The 25,664-nt window shown below is 49.2% G+C and overlaps 1 protein-coding gene across 1 annotated transcript; it reads right to left on the minus strand.

The window, feature by feature from the left end:
* Positions 1 to 532: 532 nt before the first annotated feature.
* Positions 533 to 22,133, minus strand: TRIT1 (tRNA isopentenyltransferase 1). Its single transcript, XM_083751750.1, has 11 exons — positions 21,577 to 22,133; positions 15,628 to 15,770; positions 13,789 to 13,885; positions 11,786 to 11,940; positions 9,002 to 9,144; positions 8,437 to 8,548; positions 7,962 to 8,074; positions 7,332 to 7,409; positions 5,410 to 5,519; positions 2,958 to 3,084; positions 533 to 937 (listed from the first exon to the last, which is right to left on the minus strand). The coding sequence occupies exons 1-11, from the start codon at positions 21,931 to 21,933 to the stop codon at positions 771 to 773; spliced, it is 1,602 nt and encodes a 533-aa protein (XP_083607876.1). The 5' UTR covers positions 21,934 to 22,133; the 3' UTR covers positions 533 to 770.
* Between the last annotated feature and the right edge of the window lie 3,531 nt (positions 22,134 to 25,664).

Below are 25,664 nucleotides of genomic sequence, written 5' to 3' on the forward strand. Positions count from 1 at the left end.
GAGATGAATAGAGGAAGGTGATGATCCCCGCCCCCAAAAAAGTATTTTGTAGTTACTTAGGAAAGCTGTTCCCACATGCAATGCTACAAAAAGATACAACTAAATGAGAAATACACACTGACTACAGAAGCTTGTAGCTATGCTTGTGTTTGCTTCAGTTCATGGGGGCACATTCAAACCCTTTAAGCCAGCCTTTGCCAACCTGGTGTCCTCCAAATGTTGTTGGACTACAACTCCCATGAGCTGCAACCAGCATGGCCAATGGCCAAGGATGATGGGTGCTGGAGTCAAGCTATATCTGGAGGGAGAACAGGTTAGCAGCAACCCCCAAGTTACTAGGGAACCTTGCCTTATGGTGACATTTCCCTGTTAAAAACAGATGGAACAAAATCTGAGAAGGTGAAGCAGCTTAAAATGATTGGGGATGTTTTGCAGCAGACCGTTTCCTCACATGTCTTCTTCCTCTATTCCCCAAGAGGATGCTCAGTGGAACTTTGCGGACACGCTGGTCCAATAATAAAAAGTCACTGTATTGGAATGTTTAAAAATATAGCCTTTATCTTTTTATATAAAAAAATAATAGTCAGGAGGTAGAGCAGCACGCTGGCATTCATGCCTGGATCAACTCGATTATTTGCATAAAATGGAACTATCCCATCTCTGGAAAAAAGGCGAATCAGCATTTTTTAGATGAGAGATCCTTGGTGAGGGTAGGATCCTGCCTCCCGGGCCAGCGTTCCCACCAAACACCTTCCTCCCAAAGATGGAGTCTACATTTCACAGGCTTCCACACTCCCGTCCTTCTCCTCCTCTCTCTCTTTCCCACCAGTCGTGGCACTTTCTTCATGGCGCTTTGTGGAAAGGGGATCTGAGGTCAGGTGTCGCTGGTGTTGCTGCTGCTTCTGGTGGAAACGGTGGCCTTTGGATTTTATGTGCTCTGCCAACACAAGTTAACAGGAGATCATTTTGGAAACAAAACCATGAACAGTGCTGCTTTTATATAATATTGCAAAAATAAGAATACAATACTGTTTATTATAAACACACACTCGTTCCGTACACTGAATGTGTTTTGTACCTTTCAGGGTGGAAACTACAGATAAATTGGTGTGGTCTGAGAGTCTCTTATCCAAATCCTCCAAGCAAAGTGCTAACCAGAAGTTCCATCCTGTATTTCAATTCTATTCTGAATCTATGATTGTGTGGATATACTGGGCACTGTCCAGTAAAGGTCAATCATGATTTTGGCCAGGTCTACACATCTGCCACAGGTAGGTCTGAGATAACAGAGGAATCCTGAGCTAACAGTCCCACTACAAGAATAGTACTTTTTAAATGCTCTCCAACTTAAAACATACACACACAAAAACACAAAACTCCTTGCAAGAAGAAAACTGGCACAGAACAAAGAGGCCTGGGGTCCTAGTCTGTCTTTACTTGCAGGAAAGTTTTTTGTTTTTGTTTTAACATGGGGCAGCGTTCAAGAATGGCATTCTCCACATGAAGAGTTAGGTGATTCTTGAGAAAGTCACTTCAGACTGCAGAGGCTGCCTTTTAAAAAAAAAAATGTTCCAAGTAATATTCCTTCATGGAATAAGCATCTAGTAAACATAAGCATCTAGTAAACATAAGGACAGCATTGCATACTCAATCTGGCAATCTGAGACGGTAAATGCCAGGATTCCACCACTTCCACCTACTGCCTCAGGCAGGCATAGGCAAACCCAACCCTCCAGATGTTTTGAGACTACAATTCCCATCATCCCTGACCACTGGTCCTGTTAGCTAGGGATGATGGGAGTTGTAGTCCCAAAACATCTGGAGGGCTGAGTTTGCCTATGCCTGGCCTCAGAGGTTTATCAGCTCTAGGCTGGCCTATGAACACGCATGGAAATAAGGTAGTAGACTCCTGGGCTGGTAGAGGGAATTGTAAAACAGCAGGTGGGGAGGACATTTCCAGATGATTTTCACTTTTGGAAAGGATCCCTGCAAATAAAGGTAGAAATGTTCTAACACAGCCAGTTCTCATCTCATGAGCCAGTTTTCTTCTTGTAGGGAGGCATGTGTGTAGATACATATATTTAAATCTTTCCAAAAAGAGGGTTCTTTAAGAGAACCAGGATTTGAAGTGATGGATGCCATCATATCACTACCAAGCCAGTTGGAGGCATGTGCAAACCACAACAGACTCTCATTTAAAAATAAATCTTTCAGACGTTACCTTCAAAACAAGCCTTTGGCTTCTTTGTTTCTGCTGCACTAAAAAAAAACTTTCAACTCTTCCCGCTGCATTCATAAAGGACTGAATTACAGACAGCCTTCCAGATGTTTTAGACTACCACTCCCATCAGCCCCAGCGTCACACAGCCCCGCTGGCTGAGGCTGATGGGAGTCGTGGTCCAAAACGCCTGGAGAAGGCCAAGCTCAGACAAGAAAACCCAAGCGCATCCCTTTCACCTTCAATGGCCAGCTTCCTGCTGTTCTAAGCAGGTGGAAGTAGCTTCTCCCTGAAGAAATGCTAATTTCTCTCCCGCACTCCACATTTAACACAGAAGTAGATCATTCCTGCCTTGCATGCGATTGCTGGGTTCACGATCCCTTTACCCAAGGAGGCAACTGCTTTTACAGCTACAGTAGTGGAAAGTTCGGGGGGCGAGGGGGAGATGGGAGAGGAGGATAAAATGACAGATGGCGGCTCCTGGAAGGGTTTTATGATTCTCCCCACCCCCTTGTAAAGTGGCTCCTTTTATAAGAATGCTGTAAACAGCCCTCCAGGAGCTGATCACTCCGGCAGGCAGGAAGAGGTTGAGGAAATTTGGGGGGGCGGGGAGCAGGGCTTTGTTCCCGGGAACTGGGAGAGCTTTGTTCCTTTTGCTCCCTCCCCATTCCCACCCCACCCCCCGGCCACGATTTCCCCCTCCCCCCACCCAAAACCTCCTGCAAGCGCAATCCTTCACCTTTCCACTCTCTGTCCCCGATGATGACTCTGCTGCACACCTCACACATGTGCCGCCTCCGCTTACCCTCCTGGGCTTCCCCTGCCTCGTCTGCCATCGTGATGGGCTCGGCCGGTGGCTGCCGCCCCTTGCGAGGAAATGACATTTTGGATCAGTGGTTGCCAGCTGTCCCCTCGGACTCATCCCCAGCTGGCCCCTACCATGCCCTTTAAAAAGCATTGCTCAGAATAGTGGTTTGTACGACCCACTAAGGAAGGAAACCTCACAGTAAAATACAAAACAGGAACCATTTAATGGTGCATTTGTTCAAAACCGAATCAAAAGCATTTAGTTTAATTAATTTAACAGAATTAATGGACTTGGTCCCATGATACTAGCTTTCAAAGCCTAATAGTCATTTACACCCCATGCCTTTAAGCACCCCATCTAGGGAATCCCACAACCCCCCAGGAGGTGGTGCCATCTACTTTGGGAACCATTGGCTTAGAAGAAATGTCCAGCAAAAGAGGGTGACAGAGGGGCTGCCCCTCCATTCCTTAAAAGGCAAGCGGGTTCCTGGCCTCAGAATTTAAGCAAGCCAGGCCTCTTCTCACCCTGTGAAGCTTCCCCACAACTCAGTCCCAGATATGGGGAGAGATGGTCAGTGGAACTCATTACATGTGAACTAAACTGGACTCTGCAGGGCTCAAGAGGCCTCACTCTCTTCTTTAGCAAAATGCCAGGCTGGATATGTGTGGAGAGAGAGCGGGAGAGGAACCCCTGAAGGAACTCAAGATGCCACAGGTTTCTTTTGCCAACCTGGTGCCTTCCAGATGTTTCAGACTACAACTTCCAGCACTGTCTGGGGCTGATGAAAGCTGCAGTGGAAAACATCCCGAGGGCACCAGCTTGGGGAAGGCTACATTGCACACATGCCCTGTGGAGTCCCTGTGTGTAACCCAGGGCCAAGAGGCGATGCCTGCCCCTGGTAATCCTATCTTTTGCCAGAAGCCTGTTTACTTTCCCCATAGAACAGAATGGAGCCAGAAGCTGGCTGCTATCTGCACTGCCTCCCTGCAGCCCCAGCCTGAATGGTATTTCTTGGTCACATTAAGGTGTGACAACCCCTGGACAACTGCTTTCAATTTATTTGCAAATTTATGTACCCTCTCATAAAATGGGCAAATGCATGTTTCAAGTCACATAATAAACTGCCTTATGCAGAGTCAGACCATTGGTCAACCAGCTCAAAATCATCTAGAATGGCAGTGACTCTTCAGGAATTCTGACAGGGGTCTCTAAAAGTGCCACTAGGAATTGAACCCAGCACCCGGGACCTTGTGCAAGACATGCTGTTGAACTGAATGGAAACAGTAGCCAGAGCGCTCCCAAAGTCAGCATAAAGTGGAAGTGGATGATTGCCACAGTCACAAAAGAGGAAACTTCTTGAAAATGAGAGAACTGGTAAAAAGGAAGTTGAAACGGAAGGCCAAAAGGGTCAAATCTCTGCAGAACACTTGGGGGTGATTAAAAAAAATACAATCAGAGCTCATCTAGGATGAGTCTGTGAGCTGCCGGTTCTCAGCCTGGAAAAGTCCATACTGTATAGGTGAAGGAGGAAGCCAGACAGAATGTCAGCAGCTAGTTATTTTCTTTCTTTGCTTAGCAGAAATAAGGTTTCCGCAGAAGCAAGGGGACATTTGGAGGGGAGAGCACTTGGGTCTGCCCTCATCAGCACATGCAGCCCCTCCATGGACAGAATGAAAAACACCTCAGCAAAGACCCCTGAGAAAACTTAGCAGTTTGCATGCGGTAAGAGGACAGGCCCTTTACTGGATCTGTCCATAGTTAAAAGCACAGGTAGCAGAGAATAAGAATAAATGGGCAGTTCTCAAAGGGGTAGGAGAGATGAGGCCTGGGCTCTTTCATTTCATTAATGATCTATAGAGTTAGGGGTGAGGTGTGAGGAAGGCAAAAAAACAGATTGCAAAGAATTCCCAAAGGCTCTCTCCAAACAGGGCAAATGGGCACTGAAATGGCAGCTGCAGTTCACTGTAACTCAGAATTGTAGATTTGCAAGGCACGCAATAGGTCATCTAACCCAACCCCCTGCCATGTAAGCCGATCCATAATCATGAGATGAGGCACTTCTGGCTGCCTTGAGGTTTCTGTGGGTTCCTGCAGGTCCTCCTCAACTGCCTGGGGGTTCTCCATAGAACTCCAAGCCCCACTCATAAGAGACGGCTTCCCCAGAGTTTGGGTCAGGCAAGGTCCTGCAAAAAGGCATCTCTCTTGTCCTCTGGCCTTAGAGTGCAACTGCCAGTCAGCGCAAACAAGACTAGGCTACAGAAACCAGGGAGCTGACTCAGCATAAAGGTGGCTTCCACTTTCCTAGCACTGAGTCTCTGTTGATTTGAAAAAGGGTCCTCCATATTTTTAAATGCTGTTTCTAGCTCCCTTGCCTACCACGTACCTGGACAAAGCTCTCCACAATCTGCACGGCAGGTTCCAGCACTTTCTCCTCCCACTGAGAGAGATCCGAGACTTCCAGGCCATAAACAGGGGGCACGTTTGGGCCGGGCCCTGGAGAGACCACGGTAAGAAATGGTGGGGGGGGGGAGGGAAGGCAGCAGTGAGGGTCAGCAGCCTGCTCACCCCATTTGCCAGTCTGGCAGAGGACCATTTGCTCCCACCCCGCCTGGCATAAAAGCAGAAGGCTAAGCAACAGAGAGGACAACTTCACATTATTCCTTTAAGGGACATTCATAAGCTCAAGGAAAGGAGAGTGGTCAAGCATCTTTTGGAAGGGGGGAAACCACCACATGGGTACCAATGGAGAGCCAGTGTGGTGTAGTGGTTAAGAGCAGCAGTCACATAATCTGGGGAACCGGGTTCGTGTCTCCGCTCCTCCACATGCAGCTGCTGGGTGACCTTGGGCCAGTCACACTTCTGTGAAGTCTCTCAGCCCCACTCACCTCACAGAGTGTTTGTTGTGGGGGAGGAAGGGAAAGGAGGTTGTTAGCCGCTTTGAGACTCCTGAAGGGGAGTGAAAGGCGGGATATCAAATCCAAACTCTTCTTCTTCTTCTTCAAGGGCCCCACCCACCACCGAAGTCTGGCCCTTGGAATGTTGCCCAGAAAAGAAAACCCAGCACCCCAATTTAAAGAAAGGTGCAAACCATTGTGCTTTCTTCCATGAGATCTAGAAACTTGTTCTTTTCAAAACAACTTCTGCTGTAGGCATTCCAAATCCTGCATCAAATTCGTACCATGGGGCCTGCAGCCTCAAATCCCACCTGAGAAATCCAGGGGTGTGGCAGCCCACCCCACTCCCCACTTCCTACCTCCAGCCAAACACCTCCAGCCAAAAACAACTCCTGGTTTCCCCCCTCCAGCTCCTGCCCTTCTGAGGTCCAACTGCCAGCTGGCTGGGCAAGCTCAGTGGCACCAGATGAGACAAAAGGCTTCCCAAGTACCAAACCCTAAGCAGGTGATGCCTCTTAATGCCCTGACCACAAAAACCACCAGCCCAGGGAGCACCTGTCGGCTTTTTGGCTGGAGAGGGAGTGCGGGCTGCGCTGCACCTGTGCCGGGAAAAGACTGGGCCATCAACCCAAAGCCTCTTCTTGTTCCTCCTCCCTTCTTGGGTTTCTTGAGGGCTCCTCCCCACCCCTGCCCCCCTCACCCTGCCTCGCAAACCTCCCAAGGACCTTTCAACAAGTGCTCGGCTCCCAGCTGTCAATCTTGGCTCTCCTCCAAGCCTGGAGCAAAGGGAGGGAAGTCCGGTTGGCTCCCAGCCAGAGGAGGCTGTGCAGCTAGCCAGGAAGGAGCCAATCGGATCGGGAAGGGCAGCTGTCTCTCCCCCCCCCCCCGTCTTTCACTCCAGGATGATTCAATGGGGGGGGGGCACAGTGTGTGGGTGTGGGGGGGTGTCTGCGTAGGGTCCCAACACATTTCTCTCTCTCTGCCTGGCCAGTGGCTGACAGGGAACAAGCTGCTTCACAGTTCATACTCTGCTTACAATTCACAGGCCTAGGTATGGCCTCAGGCCCAGCCTGCATAGGGAGAGACAGGGATCAGATTAAAGGCGGGGCTTGAATCAGAAAGGAAAGCCACACCCTCTTGAGTAGGTTGTGGGTGAGGGCTATGCCACTTTGAGGAGAAGGCACTCTGCACATGCTCAAAGGAACAGAAGATTTTCACAAAACTGAGCACTGGCTGTTTTTGAGGCGAGGGCAGAGGAATCCGGGTGAGCATTGGCCTCAATGAAGAGCCAAGGGAAGAGGGAGAAATGCAAAGACTTCAAGGAGGCAGAAATAGGAAATGGAGAGAGGGGAGGACAGCCAGCAGAGAGCAAAACGGCGGGAGAGAATGGAGGCAGGAAAGAAGGACATACGTCTCAGGAACCGGTTCCGGACCCACTTGTTCTGCTTCCGGGCGTACCTTTTGGTCACTATCTTCAGGGCCTGGATTCCTAAAATCATAAACAGAGGAGAGGTCACAGAGGACAAGGACCCTGGGCAGGGAGCAGGCCTGGGAAAGGGGAGGTGCTCACATATTGCAAGAACTGATGCCCCAAGGGGACAAAGGACAGATCCTTCTCAGCAAGACTGGGGAGGAGAAAACACCAAAAGAACCACCCTCTCACAAAGAGTCTGAAACTGCAAAGCAGCGTTTACACTGCAAATTCAAACCAGCCCAGCTGCCAGCCACTTCCCTCAAAGAATCTTGCCCATGCCACACAGGTGCTGGGAATTCTTTTCTAGAGGTCCAATTATTCTTCTCTGATTTTTTCTCAGTGTTAGCTACACTGACCTAGATGGGGCAAGGGTCTGACCTGGTATAAAACAGTTCCCTACAGATGCAAAGTAGGGTTTTCAAAAGCAGCACGTTTGTTCCATCTGCAATACATAAATCCAAAATGTATGGCCGTGAAACCCAAAACTCGCTGGCCAAATGTTGAAAAACATTGCCCATCCCTTCCCTGCAGCAAAAGCGGCCCCTTTCCTGCCAGCCCGGTCCCCACCTTGGTTCAGGAGCTGCTGGCTCATCTCCTCTGAGCACTTGCCCTCTGCAATCAGGAACTGGTGGAATTCCTTGAAGCCGATGGACTGGAAAATGCCGTGCTGATAATCCTGGCTGAGGCAGAAGAAGGGGGGGGGGGGGAGCAGGCAGGTCAGCCTGTTCTCCATCTGCAAAACACCACAAGCCCCTCTGTGCACTGGGGGCTGAGATCCAGGCTGGCCAGTCCGTCAGGCGACAGGTACAACTGTTCCAGCCATTATGAGCCATGCAGAAGGTGCATTTCTGATCAAGTCGCAGCACTTCTGAAGTAGAAAACCACTGCATGGGTGCTTGGTGCTCTCTGCCACTCCCCCCCCCCCAGCATCCTGCAACCACACAGAGTACCAGCCTCTGACCTCTAGCCCCATCCTGGGTGGATGAATGCCAGGACAGGAAGTGGCAAGGCGGGCTGTAGGGGGAGATGGGAAGAAACTCACCTGTTCTCATCTACCCTCTCCTGGTTATATCGCTGGTGGAAGTTCCGCAGCTCTCCCAGCAGCCCAGCCTCCAGCATCGCATCCACCCGCTGGTCCAGCCGTTCTTCTAGAACTGATGAGCACCCAGAAGGTTAAGGATGCAGCCACGCAAAGGCACGCCCCATTCCATGGAACAGGTTGGGAAATATCGCTCTGGATGCCACGGGCAAAATCAGGTCACACATGGCACCAAGCCACATCATCCACCTGATCACAGAGGATGAGAGGGAAGCAGCATCGCTATTTCCTCCATTCGTTCTCTGGAATAATCTGGTTGGTTTGGAATTTACTGGGGGCTGGGGAAGTGGCCCACCTCTCCAACCCCTGAAATGGACCAGGTAATTTTTTTAGAAAAGCATACTATGCAAAAGCCAGGAATATTCACATTTTTCATGCAGATTAAGTGGGCCTTGTAAAAGGATCAGAAAAGCAGGGGGTGCCCAGGGGGTGGAGGACAGGTGTAGGCAAAGCAGGAAGAAATACTCAGTCGAAGGGCTGTGGCCTTTAGTCCCTCCCTCTTTTTTACCTGCCTGCTCTGCATGTAGCCAGAGGATGCAAGGGTTGGGGTACTTCAGGGGGCCGCTCAGCGGCCCTCCCCCTTCTTCCTGCTGCTGCTGCTGCAGTAGCTCGCTGTGGGGGATGCCCGTTTTTTCAAACACTTGCAAACTCCTGCAGGCAAAAAAGACAGGCAGGCAGGTTGAGTGGGCAGAAGAGCATTTGGCCTCCCTCCCTCAAGCTTCATGCCTGGTGGGGGACAGGCATGGCGGACTTAGACAGGACTGCCATGAGGCAGAAATCCCGCCCCCCATCCCTCTGACACAAGTGAGATGCTTTTGAATGTGCAAAAATCTATCTTTAGAGCATTCCTTTCCTGTTGGCCACAGCCAATCCTGACAATTGCTAGGAAGGGAAACCTGCAGGCCTTTGCGGGTTGTGGGACTCCAACTCCCATCAGCCCCAGCCAGCATGGGCACTGAACAGGGATGATGGGAACTGCAGGCAGCAACAGCGGGGGGGGGCACAAATTCCCCACCTGCTGGCTTAATGTGGGGGCCCAGGGGGGAACCCTGAGGCCCTTGCAGATGTTGCTGGCATGCAGCTTCCATCTGCTCTGACCAGTGACCATGCTAGCCAGGGATGACAGGAGCTGAAGTCCAGCCACATCTGGAGGGCATCAAGTGCTCAACCGCTGGGAAGAAGGAAGCTAGCTGAGCAGGCCACTGTGAGCCCCAGGAATCCACAAGGCACCTAGGATGCATACAGCTTCTCTCAAAGATGCAAACTCCTTTGCTGGAGAAGGACAGGCAGCACCGTTCAGCTGAGGAGCAACTCAGCTCCATTCTCCTTCTGGGCTCACACGACTGCCTTCCTCTCAGACAGGCAGCACGGTACCCAAGTCAGGGGGGTGCTTTTTGGAGCTGTAGCAATGGAGAACACTGCTACCCCTGAAGGCAGCTTGGTGGACAAGTGTTCATGCAACAGGACTCACATAAAAAAACAGGTATTACCATGAACAGCAAGACCGCCAAGGAAGGCAATCCAACGTGACACAAGCCCCAAGGAGCCCACACAAAAACTGCTGCCTGAGGCCAGCAGGCCAGTAACATGATATCTCAATCAGCCGGATGCTGCTGCCTTCCCCCACCCCCAACGTAGGGAGCAGAACAGCCAGCCAGCTTTTTGTGAAGTCACCAGAGATGCCTTTAGCGGCTACGGTGAAATTCCCAGCGTTTGTGTCGGCGTTGATATTAGCTCCTAGTTCCCAGCTGGGCAAAAAGCTAAGTCCTGGGTGCAGACACGAAGATGAGTGAAGAATCTTGCCTTTAATAATAATAATTATTAAATTAACATACTGTCCTTCATCTGAAGATCTCAGGGCAGCTCACAAGACAGGCTGCACAGCCTTCTGATGGTGCGTGTTGTGGGTGTGTGATGTTTGGGGTGAGAACAGGGTACAATGTCTTCCCCATGTTCCCTGATCCTAAAGTGTGACCTATTGCACAAGACAGAGAGAGTGTGTGCTCGGGCATCTCACAGGGGACAGTCTCCAGGGGGTGGCCTAGCCCTAATGTAGGGTAGCTCAAGGCTCATTTGGGATATGCATGTAAACTTCCGTTCCTTACTCAGGCTGTTGTAATAAAAAAGGAACTGGGAACAAAGAAGTCACTCTGGCCTCATGCATAAAACAGCCCCAGTCCTTGATTCTGTGCTCAGTTTGTAAGGCAAGAGGAAGGCGGCTCCACCCCGCTCTCCCAAATTCTCAGGAGAAAATCATCCCCAGCAACCAGCCAGCCAGCCAAGAAGTCCCAGGGCTATGCAGGACGGCTCTGGCTCAGCCCCATCCCAGACACACCCCTGATCCATGTGAACGGGGTGGGTGTCTCTCTGCCTGGCTCCCAGGCAGGGCACGGCAGGGCAGGTCCGGCTAAGGCGGCAAGCTGAGGCTCGTCGCTGCCCCATTTCCCACAGAGCTGCGGCACGCAGTCCAGCCGGAAAGGTGGCTTTCTCTCTTGCTGAAGTGAAAAGCATCAGCCAACACCAGCAGAGGAGCAGAGCAGCTGGCAGGGGGGCGCGGGAAGGGTGTGTGTGTGTGTGTGTGTGTGTGTGTGTGTGTGTGCGTGCAGCAGCTGCTTTGCAGTGCATGAAACAAAAAGGCAGGAGGGGAGGGGAAGCAGTTCACCTCCAGGGCAGCCTGCTTGAAGCCCTGGAGGGAGGAGGCTCTGCAACCGGGGAAGGAAGAACTGACTGTAAAAAAAGAAAGAGCATTCGCTGTAGGCCAGGCAGGAAGAGTGCAGAACCCCACAGCTGGCTTTGTGGTCACGGCTGTGCAGGCAGGGAGAGCGGAGCTGGGATTCCCACTTAGGCTCAACCCCAGAGCCTGTAAAGGAGAGGAGACATGTAAGGCAGAGTGTGCAACTCTCTGGTTTTTTTGCAGACACCAAGGGATTAACATAAAGCATATAATTGCTGCGGGCTTGCATGGCGTGGTGAATAAGATACATGATTAAAATGGCTATTAATAGCAACAAGGAAACAGAGCCTCCATGCTCAGAGGCAGTGTACCTGGGAATAAGAGAAGCTGGGGGAAAGCATCAGTGGAGGGCAAGGGCTTCCCAGAGGCCTTTGACTGACCAGTTTGGGGAACAGAATGCGAAACGGACCTTTGGGTATCAACCAGCAGGCCTTTCTGATGCTACATTCTTACAGAAAGCTGCCCATTAGTCACCCTTTTGCACTGACCACAGGTGACCAGGTGAAGGGGGTAACAAAGTCTACCTGGCAACTGTGGCTACCAGCTGGAGAAACAGACCTGGCCATCTTGCGCTTATCATGGGGGTGCAGTTTGGCTGCCATTCTGGGGTCCACCTGGCTTAGTCGGCGATGGAGCTCTTCGCCATCCAGTTTCTCCAGCTCCATTTTCCGATCCATAGTTCCCTCTGCCGAGCCTGAACTCCTGGCCACCTCCTGCAAGATTATAAACCATGTTCACCAAAGTTTCTGAACATCACTATAGAACCAGGTAACCTGCAGCTTGCAAGGGGGTGCCCTCCCACTCTTGGCAAGGGGGGCCAGCTGACCCAAAAGGAAAGGGCCCTTCCTTATGCCCACCTAAGGGATTAGCAGGCTGTCCTGCTGAAGGGCCAATATCTGGGCAAAAGGGGCCCCCAGAGCCAGGTGAGAGAATTTCACCAGCATGGGATGGTTTCCAAAGTTGCTCCTACTGTGCTTTTTTTCCCCCCTAAAAAAATATGTTTAGGGGTATTCTCATTTTCCTGCTCATACTGAAATACTGCCCCTCAATGAGGCCAAACTTAGATTTACAAAATGTTTAGGGGTATGCATACCCCTGAGTCCCCCCAGAAAAAAGCAGTGGTCCTACTCAGGACTGACCCAGTGAAGTTAACGGACACGACTAACTCAAGTTGATTGTTAGCATATAGAGTTGGTATGCAATAACAGAAGTTAACTTGAGTGAAATGAATCCTTACTTGGAGCACACCTTTATAACTGAAAGGCATTCAGGAGGAGACTTGGTATGAAAAAAGAATGCTTAGTTTATTCAAGGAAGTACTATAGAATTCTTTCCTAACTAACTCGGGAGAAACAAATAAGCCCTACTTGCTCCTTTGTTCTCAGAAAATACATCCAAGATGACCTCATGCCTCAAGGTCCATAGGAAGTATGAGGAAGTTGTAAACAGGATGCAACCTAAGATTATCAGTCTAAACTTTAAAGGACAGAGAGGTCAACATAGAGGTTAAAGGTACAGGGATAGTCTGGGAATCTGGAGGTCCCATGCTCTATCTGTTTAAATACAATGCAAGCACCTTTCTGCAAGCTGAGTTGCACCCAACATGAATTTCATTGGGAACATAAGACGCTGCCTTATACTGAGTCAGAACTTTGGTCCATCTAGCTCAGTATCAACTACCCTGACTGGCAGTGGTTCTCCAGGATTTCAGGCAGGACTCTCTCCCAACCCTACTGGAGGTGCCCAGGATTGAACCTGGGACCTTCTGCTTGCAAGGCAGACTCTCTACCACTGAGCTATGGCCCTTCTCCAATGGGTCTGCTCTGAGTAGGACTTAACTGAATACCACTCATGGCCCTGCAAATCTCTCTAAATACATGGAGCTGTCAAAAATGTCTATGCGACTTGGAAGCTTGCATCCTCTTCTTGTGACAGAAGTTGAGCAACAGGCTCACAAAGCAGCTTAACATCAGCAATCAGAAAGTATTATGAACAGCTGAATGAATAATGAACATTTGATGGGCTCACAAGCAAATGAACAAAGTGCTTCTTTAAGATAGGAGAATCTGGGGTAAAACTTGGATTGGAGGAGAATGAACTGCAGCATCAGTATTTTGATATTCTGCAGTCATAGAATTCTGCAAGAATTCAAGAAAATGGAGGGATTTTGCAAATCATTCTGCAATTGCAGATTTTATAGGACCTGGGGGCATGTTACGAAAATAAAACAGAAAGGGTCAAAACTCCCATGAAGAGGCCACAGCATGCTGCTGACAGAATGCCATGCAAGAAGGTGCTTGTGGAATAAATGGCTCAAGCAAGTAAGCCAAATATCTGAGAGCCAAAGGACACTTGGTGAAAATCCTCTCTCGTCCCAAATGTGCTGCTCAGCGAGGCCCCAAGAGTGGACCAGAAGCCCTTCTATAAAGTGATAATTTTACTGAGCACACTTCCATCCATACCACCCGACACCCCTCATCTTACTGAAAAAGCCCCTGCTGCTGTTGCTGAGCGTGGCATCAACCCCTGAATCCAGGGCCAGCAGAAGAAGCCACAAATACCTTGGTGTCAATCAGAATCTTCCAGAGCAGGGACTCGATGTAATAGTTGGTCCCTCCAACCACAATGGGGATCTTCTTGCAAGCGAAGATGTCTTCAATGTAGGCCATTGAGGATTACAAGTGAGAATGGCAAGGAACAACCCCAGGAAAAACAAGTGCTGCATTTAACAAGGAAAAAAGGCAGCCCTGAGGACAATTGGGCAATTTGCCTTGCCCTCAAGGGCCGCCCTGAGAGCAGAGGCTATGAGCTACGCTGTATCTCTGAGCTGCAGGCATTGAACATTCCTTGCAACGGAGCATGGCAGATTCCTGACAACTAAAGTCACACTTTGTCTTTTGAGCCCTCTCCTCCTCCCACAGGCCAGTGAGCCTCTCTGTTCTCCCCACATTCAGTGCAGCTGCCTTCGTCATCCTCAGCTGCTCATGGTACTTGCTGGCACCCTTGTGCCAGCCTCTGCATCTCTAAAAATGATGGTGCTTTTGCATGGGCCTAAGAATATAAGAAGAGCCCTGTGGGATCAGGTCAATGGCCCACCTAGTCCTGCATCCTGCTCTCTTGGTGGCCAATCAGATGCCCCAATGGGAAGTACCCAAAGCAGGACCTGAGCACAAGAGCCCTCGCCCTTCCTGTGTTTTCCCAGCAAGTGGTATTCAGAACAGTGCAGACAGAGCAGAGTCTGTACCATAAGCAAGGCTGGGACAAGAACAACAGGCAGTTGAAGCTGGAAGTGCACAGCACAACTGTGTGCTCACAGATTTCCATTTATTTTAAAATCACCAATCTAACTGCAGTCAAGAAGGCTACTGTAAGTTCTAAATCGACTTCCATCCATTATTTCTTTCAAACAGACCACCCTAGCTTACTTTATATACTCTTAATTTCCTGTTATCTCCAATATTTCCTGCCAAAGAGTTCTAACCTTGGGGCAGGCCAAAATACATGTATAATACCTGCTCCCATATTTCAAAATCTTCTACAATTATGCTCTTGTGAACTCTACTTCTTCAGGAGATATCATCTGAAGGGCATTTAATGGGCATTTTCCTTCAATGTGATTGAGATAACTTTTTTTTTGCATTCTTCTTATATAACCAGGTCCATTCCTTCTTAGTAACTGAATCATTCTTGCCATCCTTCTTCAAATTTAAAGTCAGTCTGGTCTAGATTTCATGCCATCCGACTGAGATTCCTCTACTACTAAAAGCATGCATTAAATGCTTCTGTCATTTTCCAAACTTCTTTTTTAAGTGCTTAATTAATGTTTCTTAATTAGTGCTATTTTTTATTTGTAAGTATTAGAATATGCAGATTTCATCTCCCAGAACTTCCTGGTCATGTAATTTTGGCATTCTCTCTCCGTAATTTCTCAGCTGATCTAGACCAGAAACAAAGCATGACTCATGATCTCTTGGTATTGCATTATAAAAGATCAAGGTCAGTGGTGACTTAGCGTGATTTAGTTCACTTTTCAATTTGTACCAGACAGTATATACTGATGTTAGATCTTTCTACAACCTCCTTCCTACTAGATCCTGCTTCCGGCCACAAACGGTTCATCAAAGGCATTTCTGCCTCCTCTGCTGACTTCCCTGATTCACAGAATCCTAACAAGAATCCACCAGGAAGGGCACAGACTATTAGCTGCCCATCTCAGCTGGAAATGAGCATTTTCCAGCTTTTTCCTTTCCGTTCTTTTACATCCATTATCAGCCCCTCACATCTCATCGTTCCCCAATTCCGCTTGCCTGCTCTAAGGCAGATGATACCCCCTAGTCTCTGTCCTGTACTACACCCCAGATGCCACACGCCCAAGACAGACACTCCCCCTGTGAAAGGATATGAGGGCCGTGGCCTTGTTGCGGAAGTCTATCACTGTGTAGTTGGTGACCAAGGGGTCCACAAAGCTGATCATGTGATGCCTGCACAACCGCTGCTCCTGAGGAGAAGCTTTGTTGGTGATGATGTCCAGGCCTTGGTACACCTGAGAGAGGGAGAGAAAGAGACAGGCAGACTTTCACACTCACTTCAGGCTTAGTTTTCTAGATAAAATAACCCCCCCCCCCCGTTTTGTTTTATACTGCTTTCAATGCATATGTTTGCTTGCTTTTTGTAAGCTGCTTTTGCTAAAAAAGAAAAGAAAAAAGAAGTGACTAGTAAGTACCGTACTTTTCTCTGTATAAGACTATGTTTTTTTAATTCAAAAATCATGTTCAAAATTAGGGGTCATCTTATACATGGGTAGTGTATTGTGGGGACGTGGGACTGGTTGCTGCAGCGAGTTGGAGATTGTTATTGGTGGCTGTGGCAAGGGCTGTTGTTGATTGGCTGTTGCTACAGCAATTGGGTGGGCTGGGCTTGCTCTGCCCCCCCCCCAACTCTACAAAAAAGCTCAGCAATTCTGGGCAACCCTCCCCCAAAAAGCTCAACAACTTTGGGGGATCTCCCCCCCCCCATTTTCTTAATTTTAAATCCCCCCAAATAGGGGGCATGTTATACATGGGGCATGTTATACACAGAAAAGTATGGTAAATAGTTCTCACAGAAGGGGTGGTCAGCTGCTGTTTGGACCATCCCACTGCAGAGCTGCAGGTCACCCAGGGCTGAAGGCTCCCCAATATAAAACATCCATTTCACAGGAAACTAGCATGTCAGGAAGAAGGAAGCAAGCCAAGCCAATACCCTGACTTGCTGTGTCTCTGTGGGCAGGTGTGTGGAGTTGGAGGTCGATGGATGGGGAGGTGTGTGTTGCGGGGGGGGGGGGGGGAGTAACCTGCATGTACCTACAGAGGAGCATTTCTTCATGTGAAATCTGAAGTGGCACAGCCCAGATACAGGTTGTGAACCAGACTCCTAGGGGAGTACAGCACACACTTACAGAAGGTGGCAGCAGGTCACTTGCCTACACCTCTAAAATAAAATAAAAATAAGTGATAGGCAATGGCCCTCCCAACATCTGCAAGCCATGATACCAATGTTGCATCTTCACTGTTGGAGGCAGTATCTCTCTGTATACCAGCTGCTGGGAGTCAGAAGTGTGGAAAGCACAGCTGCAGTCTTCTAGCTGCCACCATGCAAACAGGATGCAGGACTAGAGCAGCTCCCTTTGCCTTGATCCAGCAGCCAGGCACTTTTTGTGTTCTTATGCCCAAGACCCTCGAGAGGTGCTGGCAGTCAGAGAAGATGACACTGGGCCGTAAAATGGGGGAAATGGTCTGGAGGCACCCGGGGTGGCAGAGGTGGCAAGAAAGGAAGGCAAAGTGGCAGGAAGTGCCAAGAGAAAAATCATCACCTATGGTCTAATTCTGGGGTGAGCAACCCCTGGGTCCCTCCAGATGTTGTTGGACACCAACTCCCATCATCCCTGGCCATGGGGCACACTGGCTGGGGTCTCAGCTGTTTGCAAGCAGGCGGGAAAGCTCTGCAGGCTGAGAAACCAGAGAGGAAGAAAGAACCAAGCTTGTTTTCTGCTGCTCCAGAGGGCAGGCCCTGAACCCACAGATTCAAATCACAAGAAAGCAGATCCCTTCCTAAGCATTAAGAAGAACTTTCTGACAGTAAGAGCTGTCCAGCAGTGGAACTGACTCCCTCAGAAGTTGGCCGAAGATCCTTCACTGGAGGGTTGGTTGGCCATCTGTCAGGGATGCTTTTGTTGTGAATCCTGCACCGCAGGAGGTTTGACTCACTAGAAACTATGAAATGCCTGAAGCCACATTTCGTCTGTCAAATCTTTGTCTGCGGGGGTCTCTTGACATCACAAGTGGGGGATGCACCAACACTGGAGACAATCACAGCACAAGCTGCAAGACTTGGCACTGCTGCTCACGATGAGTTTACATGTGCCCTAATGACCCAGTGCTTCAACACAGCTCGGCTTGCCCGGGTCAGCCTGCCCTGCTTAAGACCCAAAGTTCACCGTTCGGGCAACACGGCTCTCCTTTTCTCCCTCTGACCATGTCAAAACAGCATCTTCTTGGGTGCTTGGTGGGGCAGACCCAGAAAAAGAGGCATCTGGCCCCTGTGTTCGATCTGGAGTTGAGTCTGCAGACAGAGCCACAAACCACACAGAGAGCAGGCACGCACCCCAAACCCACAATTGTTTTCACAATCTCTTTCTGGTGCAATTAACTGAGACCTGGTATTCTCCCCTAGAATGTCTGAGGGTGTGCCCTAGAAATAGTCGCAAGCCTCAGAACACAGCAAACACAAACATGGTGATCCTGAGCATGTATACCTGTAGAGTCCCTCAACATTAAGGAACCACAACTAAGTTGTGCTTATCTGAGCTTGGGAGTGCCATTGTGGGTCAGGGTCTGTCAGAGAGCCTGGTGTCCTACCCACTCTCACTGTGGTGATCAAGCAGGTACAGTGAGCAGGGAGAGGAATGGAGGAAGGCAAAGGCAAGCAGGAAGGCACCTCTGGGCAGCCAGGCACAGCAGAGCAAAGAAAGGGAGAGCCACTTCAGAGGACTGGCCGGACAGCCCCTTTCGGAAAAGGCTTTACATTCTCGCAGCAGATTAGAGGCCCTTATAATAGAACCTAATAAGGCAGGCTTACTTTTAAGCTGCTATTTGTGCATGTCATCAGGGCAAGCCAGTAGGCATTTCGTGCACAAGGCAGCCGGGAGTTTGAGCTCCCAAACATCAGCAACAAGAGGACAATGTGGGAGGGGGAGGAATGATGCTGGAGATGTAGAGGGTGGGGGATAAATGCCATTCAGTTTGCATTTGAAGCTGAATCCCGCAAATTTGCACTTTCCGAAACAACATGAGAACCGAAATGCAGCCCTCCATCAAAATTTTCTCTTATCCCAATTTTGCAATGTAGTTCACTAAAGAATGTTTACAAAAATGCATGCAGTGCATGCATGTACTAGGGGATAGTGCATAAAAATGGATATATCCTGTTGAAAAAAATGCACTGCATTAGGAGGATTTGTGCTTATTCCAAGAAATCCACACTAAAATACCCAAGACTTTTTACAAATTGCTGCAGCAATGTGGAGAACTGAATTCATGACTGGAATAAAGAGAAATTGAGAGGACCAACATTGACAGAACCTTCCATCTCTATTGAAGAGACAGTTATATTATGCTCGTTCTGGATCCAGACTATGTCCAAGATTGGCACAACCCCACACTTCCCCCTTTTATCAGCTAAAACACAGTTGTTAACCAGAATTTAGTCTGAAGAAGGATGAGTTCAGCTATAAAAGATTCCCTAGGACAGAAGGGAGGAAACTGCATGAGGTTTAAGTAGCTCCCAGTTGTGGGGCACTGGGCACGGCACTGGGGCAGCCCCATCGTGTTCATAGAGCTTGCAATTTATGTTAGGCAAGTAAAACAGGGGAAAGAAAAGGGATTCATTGATAAGTTACAAAAGATTTTGGGGAACAGCTGCTCCTGTTTCATCACTGTTGTCGTGTTCGTGACCCCTTCCCTCCCCATCTACCCTGGCTGAAAGAGAAGTTGGCAAGGACAAGCCAGCCAGCTCTCTGCCACACCCACTAAGGCAGTTCTTCCAAAGAGCGCCATTGTCCCACCGACAGGCCTTTGCCCCAGCATTCATTCTCACCAACACAGATCTCTTTAGTGCTATAGTCCCTGAAACTGGCCTTGCACAAAGGGCTCTGGTGCCACTGGCAGGGCACAACGGGCAGCATCTGCCAGGGCTGCTCTGAGAGGTCCCCGGAGAAAAATGCAAGTCAGAAGGAGCCTCCACAGGAAGCCCAGCCAAGCACATGATGTGCAAAGGGTGCCTGTCCATTCATAATGTGGGTGTCAGAGCTGAGAACAGGATGAGGCCTCCTTTGTGTGGGACAGGCTTGTGCTCTACTGCAAAACTTCGAGGCTCCTGGGGCAGGGGGCAGATATGGTTAGCACACAGGATGGTTTCTGCAATTTACAGGGCAAAACAAAGAAAATCAGAGGAAGAAAACTTAAAGCAGATTTAGCTCTCTTCTCTTTGGGCTAAACCACTGAGCCTAGGACTTGCCAATCAGAAGGTGGGCGATACGAATCCCTGCAACGGGGTGAGCTCCCGTTGCTCAGTCCCTGCTCCTGCCAACCTAGCAGTTCGAAAGCACGTCAAAGTGCAAGTAGATAAATAGTTACCGCTCCGGCGGGAAGGTAAACAGTGTTTCCGTGCGCTGCTTTGGTTCGCCAGAAGCGGCTTTGTCATGCTGGACACATGACCCGGAAGCTGTGCTCCAGCTCCCTTGGCCAATAAAGTGAGATGAGCGCCGCAACCCCAGAGTCGGTCATGACTGGACCTAATGGTCAGGGGTCCCTTTTCCCTTTACCTTTCCTGACCTATCCTGGCTTTACTTCTCCTCCACTACCACCTGCCTCTCTGCCATTGCATGACCCTCTTCTAACAAACTATGAGCCGATTTTTTTCTAGAGGTGTACATGTGTCATGTTTCCTTTTTCTTGTGCCCAATTTCCATTTTTTGCTATTAAAAACCCCAGCATCATTAAAAATTGACCAATAGTGACCGTGTTTTTGTTATTTGTGTGGAGTGAGTGAGGACTTTCTTTATCAATTTCTGCATCACCTGTAAAGAAAACTCAACAGCAAGTTTGGCGGGCATAGGGGGAGTATCAGGGTCATGGAGAGTTTTTTGTGTGTGTGTGCAAATGAGAGCATAGGGAGTTGGAAGACAATAGAATAGTGATCAGGGGCAGAGTTAGTGTGCTGAGCCTTATTGCCCTCCCACCCCCAATGTTTACTCTGCCCTAACTGCAACGCCTGAAGAAGGTTCATGGTTACAGTCTCTATCTCAGTGGACAAAAACTGTCTAACGGAAATTATAAATTAGCAGAGAGATCAACTTTGACATTTTCAAGTTTGCAGATATGCACATTTCACCTGACCATCTTTAACTGTTACCAGATGCTCCAGCTTATAGACGACATCATGTACAAGGTAGGAATGGGGAACCTTCGCCTTGACCCCATTATTGAGAGACATAAATGTAAAAGGAAAAGGCAAAACTATAGAAGTGCAAAGAACTGAAGAAGAGTTTACTGTCTTAGTCCACTCTTGCACAAATCCACAGCCCAGCCCTAAGGCTCACCAGCTGGTGTGTCAAAACCCAGAGTAAAGAGGTGTGTCTTCAGCATCCTTTGGAAGCTGTATAATGAAGGTGCCAGACCTCTGGTTGATTGGAAGCGGCTCTTAATCAACACAGTCAGTCTAACTTCTGTAGGAAGGTAGTTTCAAAGTCACGGAGCAGCCACTGAGAAGGATCTTTCCCCACCAAACAAGACTGAGAGAAGGGCCTCCCGCAAAAATCTCAGAGCCTGGGCAGGTTTGTGCCCTGTTGGCATGTGATACTGGGGGCAAAGGTAACCAGTGCCCCAAATTCCCTACTATGACAACTCTTTACCTCTTCAGCCTAACTTAATCTGCAGGTGATGCTTGGCATTAGGAGCCAGTGCAGGCCTTCACATTCCATGCATGCTCAGAAGCACTCTCTCCATTACTAGACACGACAGATAGATAGATAGATTAGAATTTATCTATCTATCTGTCTATCTGTCATATCATCCCTTCATCCAAGAATCGCAATGCTGCTGACCCAGGCACAGAAAAGAGGTTCCGAGGCTAAGCCCTGCCTCCCCTCCTCCCTTGCCACCAGAGGCGCTTCCTTCTTGCTGGCCCTGGGCTGGCCCGGCTGTCTCGAGCAATGAGCTCTGCACGCGCTTGCTGATCCCCTCGCCTCCCAGTTAGTACCAGGCAGGGACGGGGTCTCCTTCCCTCTGATGCCTCCCTCCCTCCCTCCCTACCTGCATGGAGTCGGCGCTGATGATCTCCCCGCCGAGGCGGCGGCCCAGCTGCAGCGCCAGGCGGGATTTGCCGGTGCCCGTCGCGCCCAGGATCACCACCAGGGGCAGCGGCCGCGCGGCAGACGCCATTGTGGCTGGCGGGCGAGCGAGGCGGGAGGCTAACTCGCCATGCGCTGCAAGGCCTCGGCCGCTTTGCGGTAGCCGGAGGAGAAGAAGGAAGAAGCAGGCCGCGAGGAGGCGGGGCCGCGGCCGAGGGGGCCGGGACGCCCGCCTGCCGGGCCCCAACCAGCTGCTGCCTGTGCCTTCGCCGTGCCCGCCTCCCTCGCGGCAAGCCGGCCCAGCGCGTGCAGAGAGCATCCGTGGCCATCGCCGCTGGTCCTGCCGAGGGGAGCAGGAAGATCTGGAGGGCCGCGCATGTGCGTCGCCCTCCGTAAAGCAGCAAAAATGGGCCCTCCTTTTACAAAAATAATAATACTCTGCACATTCCCAGCGTCCAGGGCGCTGCTTCTCTGATAGCCTGCAGCAGCACAAGCGTCTTCTTGTGTGGTCGAGGCTAACGGGCTGTTTATTTCAGGATTTCCACAACTTGGGTCTCAAGACTACAATTCCCATAATCCTTGACCACAGGCCCTGCTATGGGAGGATGGTAGGACTTTCAGTCCAAAAACAGCTGGAGATACAAGTTTGCAAAACCCTTGTTTATTGCATTTTTAAAATCCCACCTTTTTCTCAGAGGAGGCAGTAAATGAAGCCAAGGGTGCTGGAGGGTGAAGAGAGCTCTTGTACTTGGGTCCTGCTTGTGAGAACAGGATGCTGGCCAAGGTGGGCCTCCTTTGGCTTGATCCAGCCCACTGTTCTGATGTACTTAGGCTCAAGGTGATGCACATAGTTCCACTGCCCCAAGGTCACCGAATGAGCCTCATGGCTGAGTGGGGATTTGAACCCTGATTTCCCAAGTCCTATCCTGACACGCTAACCATCAATCCATTAATGGGGGGGGGGGGGAGAGAAGCTAACACCCTTTGCAAAGGAAGGATTCACTGTGACTACAGTATTCTGCTCTGAGCAGGGGGTGGGCTGGGTGAGCTTCAGGACACCCTTAAACTCTTTATCATTGTTTACAGATGGTATTGGTTGCCAGTTGGCTATTTGTAACATAGAATGGCACCTCCTGTTGAACGATGGCTTCAGTTGCATGGACTCCATTTGTCTGTTCCGATGAACAAGCAAATCTGGGCTCAGTCCAACTGTGCCATGGACAGGCATGCAGAGGTGAAGCTGGAACGAATTGCAGGATAGGGAACCTTACCAATATTGTCTAAATAATGTGCCTGTTAAGGCTGTGGCCCTTAAAACCTGTGATTTCCCAGCATTTTGGCACTCGAGTGGATATGAAAAGCTCATAACAATATGCTAAGCCAGGGACGAGGAACCTGTGGCCCTCTGTGGGTTACTGAAGTCCCATCAATCCCAGCCAACATGGCCAATAGCTAGGAATGAGGGGAGCTGTCATCCAAAAACATCTGGAGGGCCACAGCTTTGATGTAATGCAGTTTCCCAAACTTGGATTGCCAGCTATTGTTGGGACTACAACTCCCATCATCCGTAGCTAGCAGGACCAGTGGTCATAGATGATAGGAATTGTAGTCCAAAGAGCTAGAGACTCAAGTTTGGGAAACCTTAATAGTGGTTAAGAGTCTTGGACTGTGATCCAGGGGGCCAGAGTTTGGATCCCCACTCAGCCATGAAGCTTGTTGCATGATATTGGAACAATCACTCACTTTCAGCCTAACCGACCTCACAGGTTTGTTGTGAGGATAAAATGGGGACTGGGAGAAATCATGCATACCACCTTGAGTTCCTTGGAGGAAAGGTGGGATGTCAGTAAATCAAATAAATCAATGATAACAAAATGCTTCCCATCCCGGCATTAAACCCAAAAGGTTCTTTTTAGTCACGTCTATGATGAGGGCTGATGGGGATTATAGCCACATGCAAGGTGATGAAAATGAAGGTTGAGGGAGGAAATGTTACCATAGCAACCATATTGGAAGGTGGGGGATCTAACATTGGTAACTGGGTGGGAAGCAGAAGCATAAAGAGATGAACTTGTGACCAAAGACAGGGAAAAAGGAATTGTTACTGTAGCAACAGAGTCAGGAAGAAAAAAAGGATAGGGAGACAGTTGCCAGGGTGATGGAGGCTATCGTCAGGGTAACAGAAGGGGTTCTGTGATTTTCTGCCATGACAACAGAGGGAGGAGGCGACTGCTCTTCTCCTAGCAACACACATCTCTTGCCATGGCAACAGAGGGAGAGCAAGGATCCCTTTTCAAAAGCAGAAGAGCTCATTGGCAGAGATGGGATTAGAGCAGCCTCAGCCAAACTGACACAATAATTTACTAACCCAGGCACGAACCCACCTCCTCGTCACCCTTTATGCAAGGCGATATGAAAAATGCATGAAGTTTTACTCACCCATGTGTCCAAAATAAATAACACTGCTGTCTGAAAATAAGTAACAATGCTTTCTGAAAAATCATTCAAGATGTTATAGAGGAAGACTTTGAACCAGGCTTTCTTTGTGTATGTGCATATGCCTATACATGCAGTATGTTTGGGGTAGTTTTATAAGGAAGATCTGTGCTAGATTTTTTAAAAATGGGCTTCTGGTCTGGTTACACTTTGAAGTCAAAACAAAAGAGGTTCAAAGACTACCTTGTAGAGCATAGGTTGGGCACACAAAAGTTCCCAGGTTCAATCCTCATTGGTGTGTCCAGTTAAACTTTAGGAAGGCAGGTACCTGGACTGAGAAAATGGACTGTATCTCAGTGGCAGGCTACCTGTTTTGCATGCAGAAGATCCCAACTTCAGTACCCAACATCTCCAGGTAGGGTTGAGAACGTCCCTTCTGAAACTCTGGAGATTGCTACTAGTCAGTGTTGACCAAGGACAGGAAGCCTGCAGCCTTCCAGAGTTTATCAACCATCCCCAACATCCTTGAAACATCTGGATGACCACTGTGTAGACAACACTGATGGTATAAGCTGGGTATAAGCCAGCTTTCAGTGCCCAGTGCTGGCTCCAGGTTTTGAAAGGCCTTTGGAAAGGATCCCTCCACTGCCCCTTGCCATTGTGGCATCTGCCGCATACATGCTTTTAATCTGCTTGCTGGCTTGCCAGAATCAATGAGCGAGCAAGTATTGGGAGCTCCTCTTCCTCACCATCACTCCTGTTTGCTTGTGCATCCCTTCTGGGTTAGAGCAAGAGGCAGGTGAAAAAGATGGTTACAATGGCAAAGGGAGGGGGGCTCATGGGAGTGGCGGGTGTCTAACCATGTCTGACACTTTTAACGCCACTCTTCCTCTTCCCCAGAGCTTAGGAAGTTGCTGCCAGTCAGAAGGGCCAACACCTGGCTAGATCACCTACCAATGGCTGATCAATGTAAAGCCATTTTCTCCCTACCTGCCACATAGAGGTGTCTTCTTCCAACATCCAACACTACCACCCTGTCATGTGAAGACTGCTAGGTAGGATCCTGGCAGGGCTACCCATCTATATAGTTTCCTCCCTTTGGAATGATGATGCTGTTTTTGGTTATGAGTAGAGGTGTGGTTTTATTTCATGTTTGACAGCCTTAAGTGCTCCACTTTGGCATGTAAAGGCAGGAAGAAACCCTGCAAATAAAGCTCCACTTTAAGAGACTTCATTTCATGAGAATCCTGTTGCTCTCTTCTTCCTATAAGGGTGTGATTTGCCCAAGCTGAAAACCCACACAAGCCCATGGAATGACCAAAGAGCTGGATGTTTAAGGTTCTTTTGCTCAGTGATACATGTGGTTTACATGCAGAAGGTCTCAGGTTCAGTTCCCAGCATGTTCAGTTTATGAGCTGCTAACCAGAGCCAGCAACAGTGTTCAGTTGGCCAGCCTAACTTGGTGCAAGGCATCTTTGTACTTCATAGGTCCCAAGGTGTAATCCATGCTACTGAGATAATTTATAGTTAGCAGTCACTATGCAACATATTAGCATGGACATTTATTGTGCCATTGAAAAATGAATTGTCAGTTTTCATTAAGACGACAATATT

The sequence above is a fragment of the Podarcis gaigeae genome (assembly GCF_964106915.1).
Source record: "Podarcis gaigeae genome assembly, chromosome: 8".
Classification (NCBI taxonomy): domain Eukaryota; kingdom Metazoa; phylum Chordata; class Lepidosauria; order Squamata; family Lacertidae; genus Podarcis; species Podarcis gaigeae.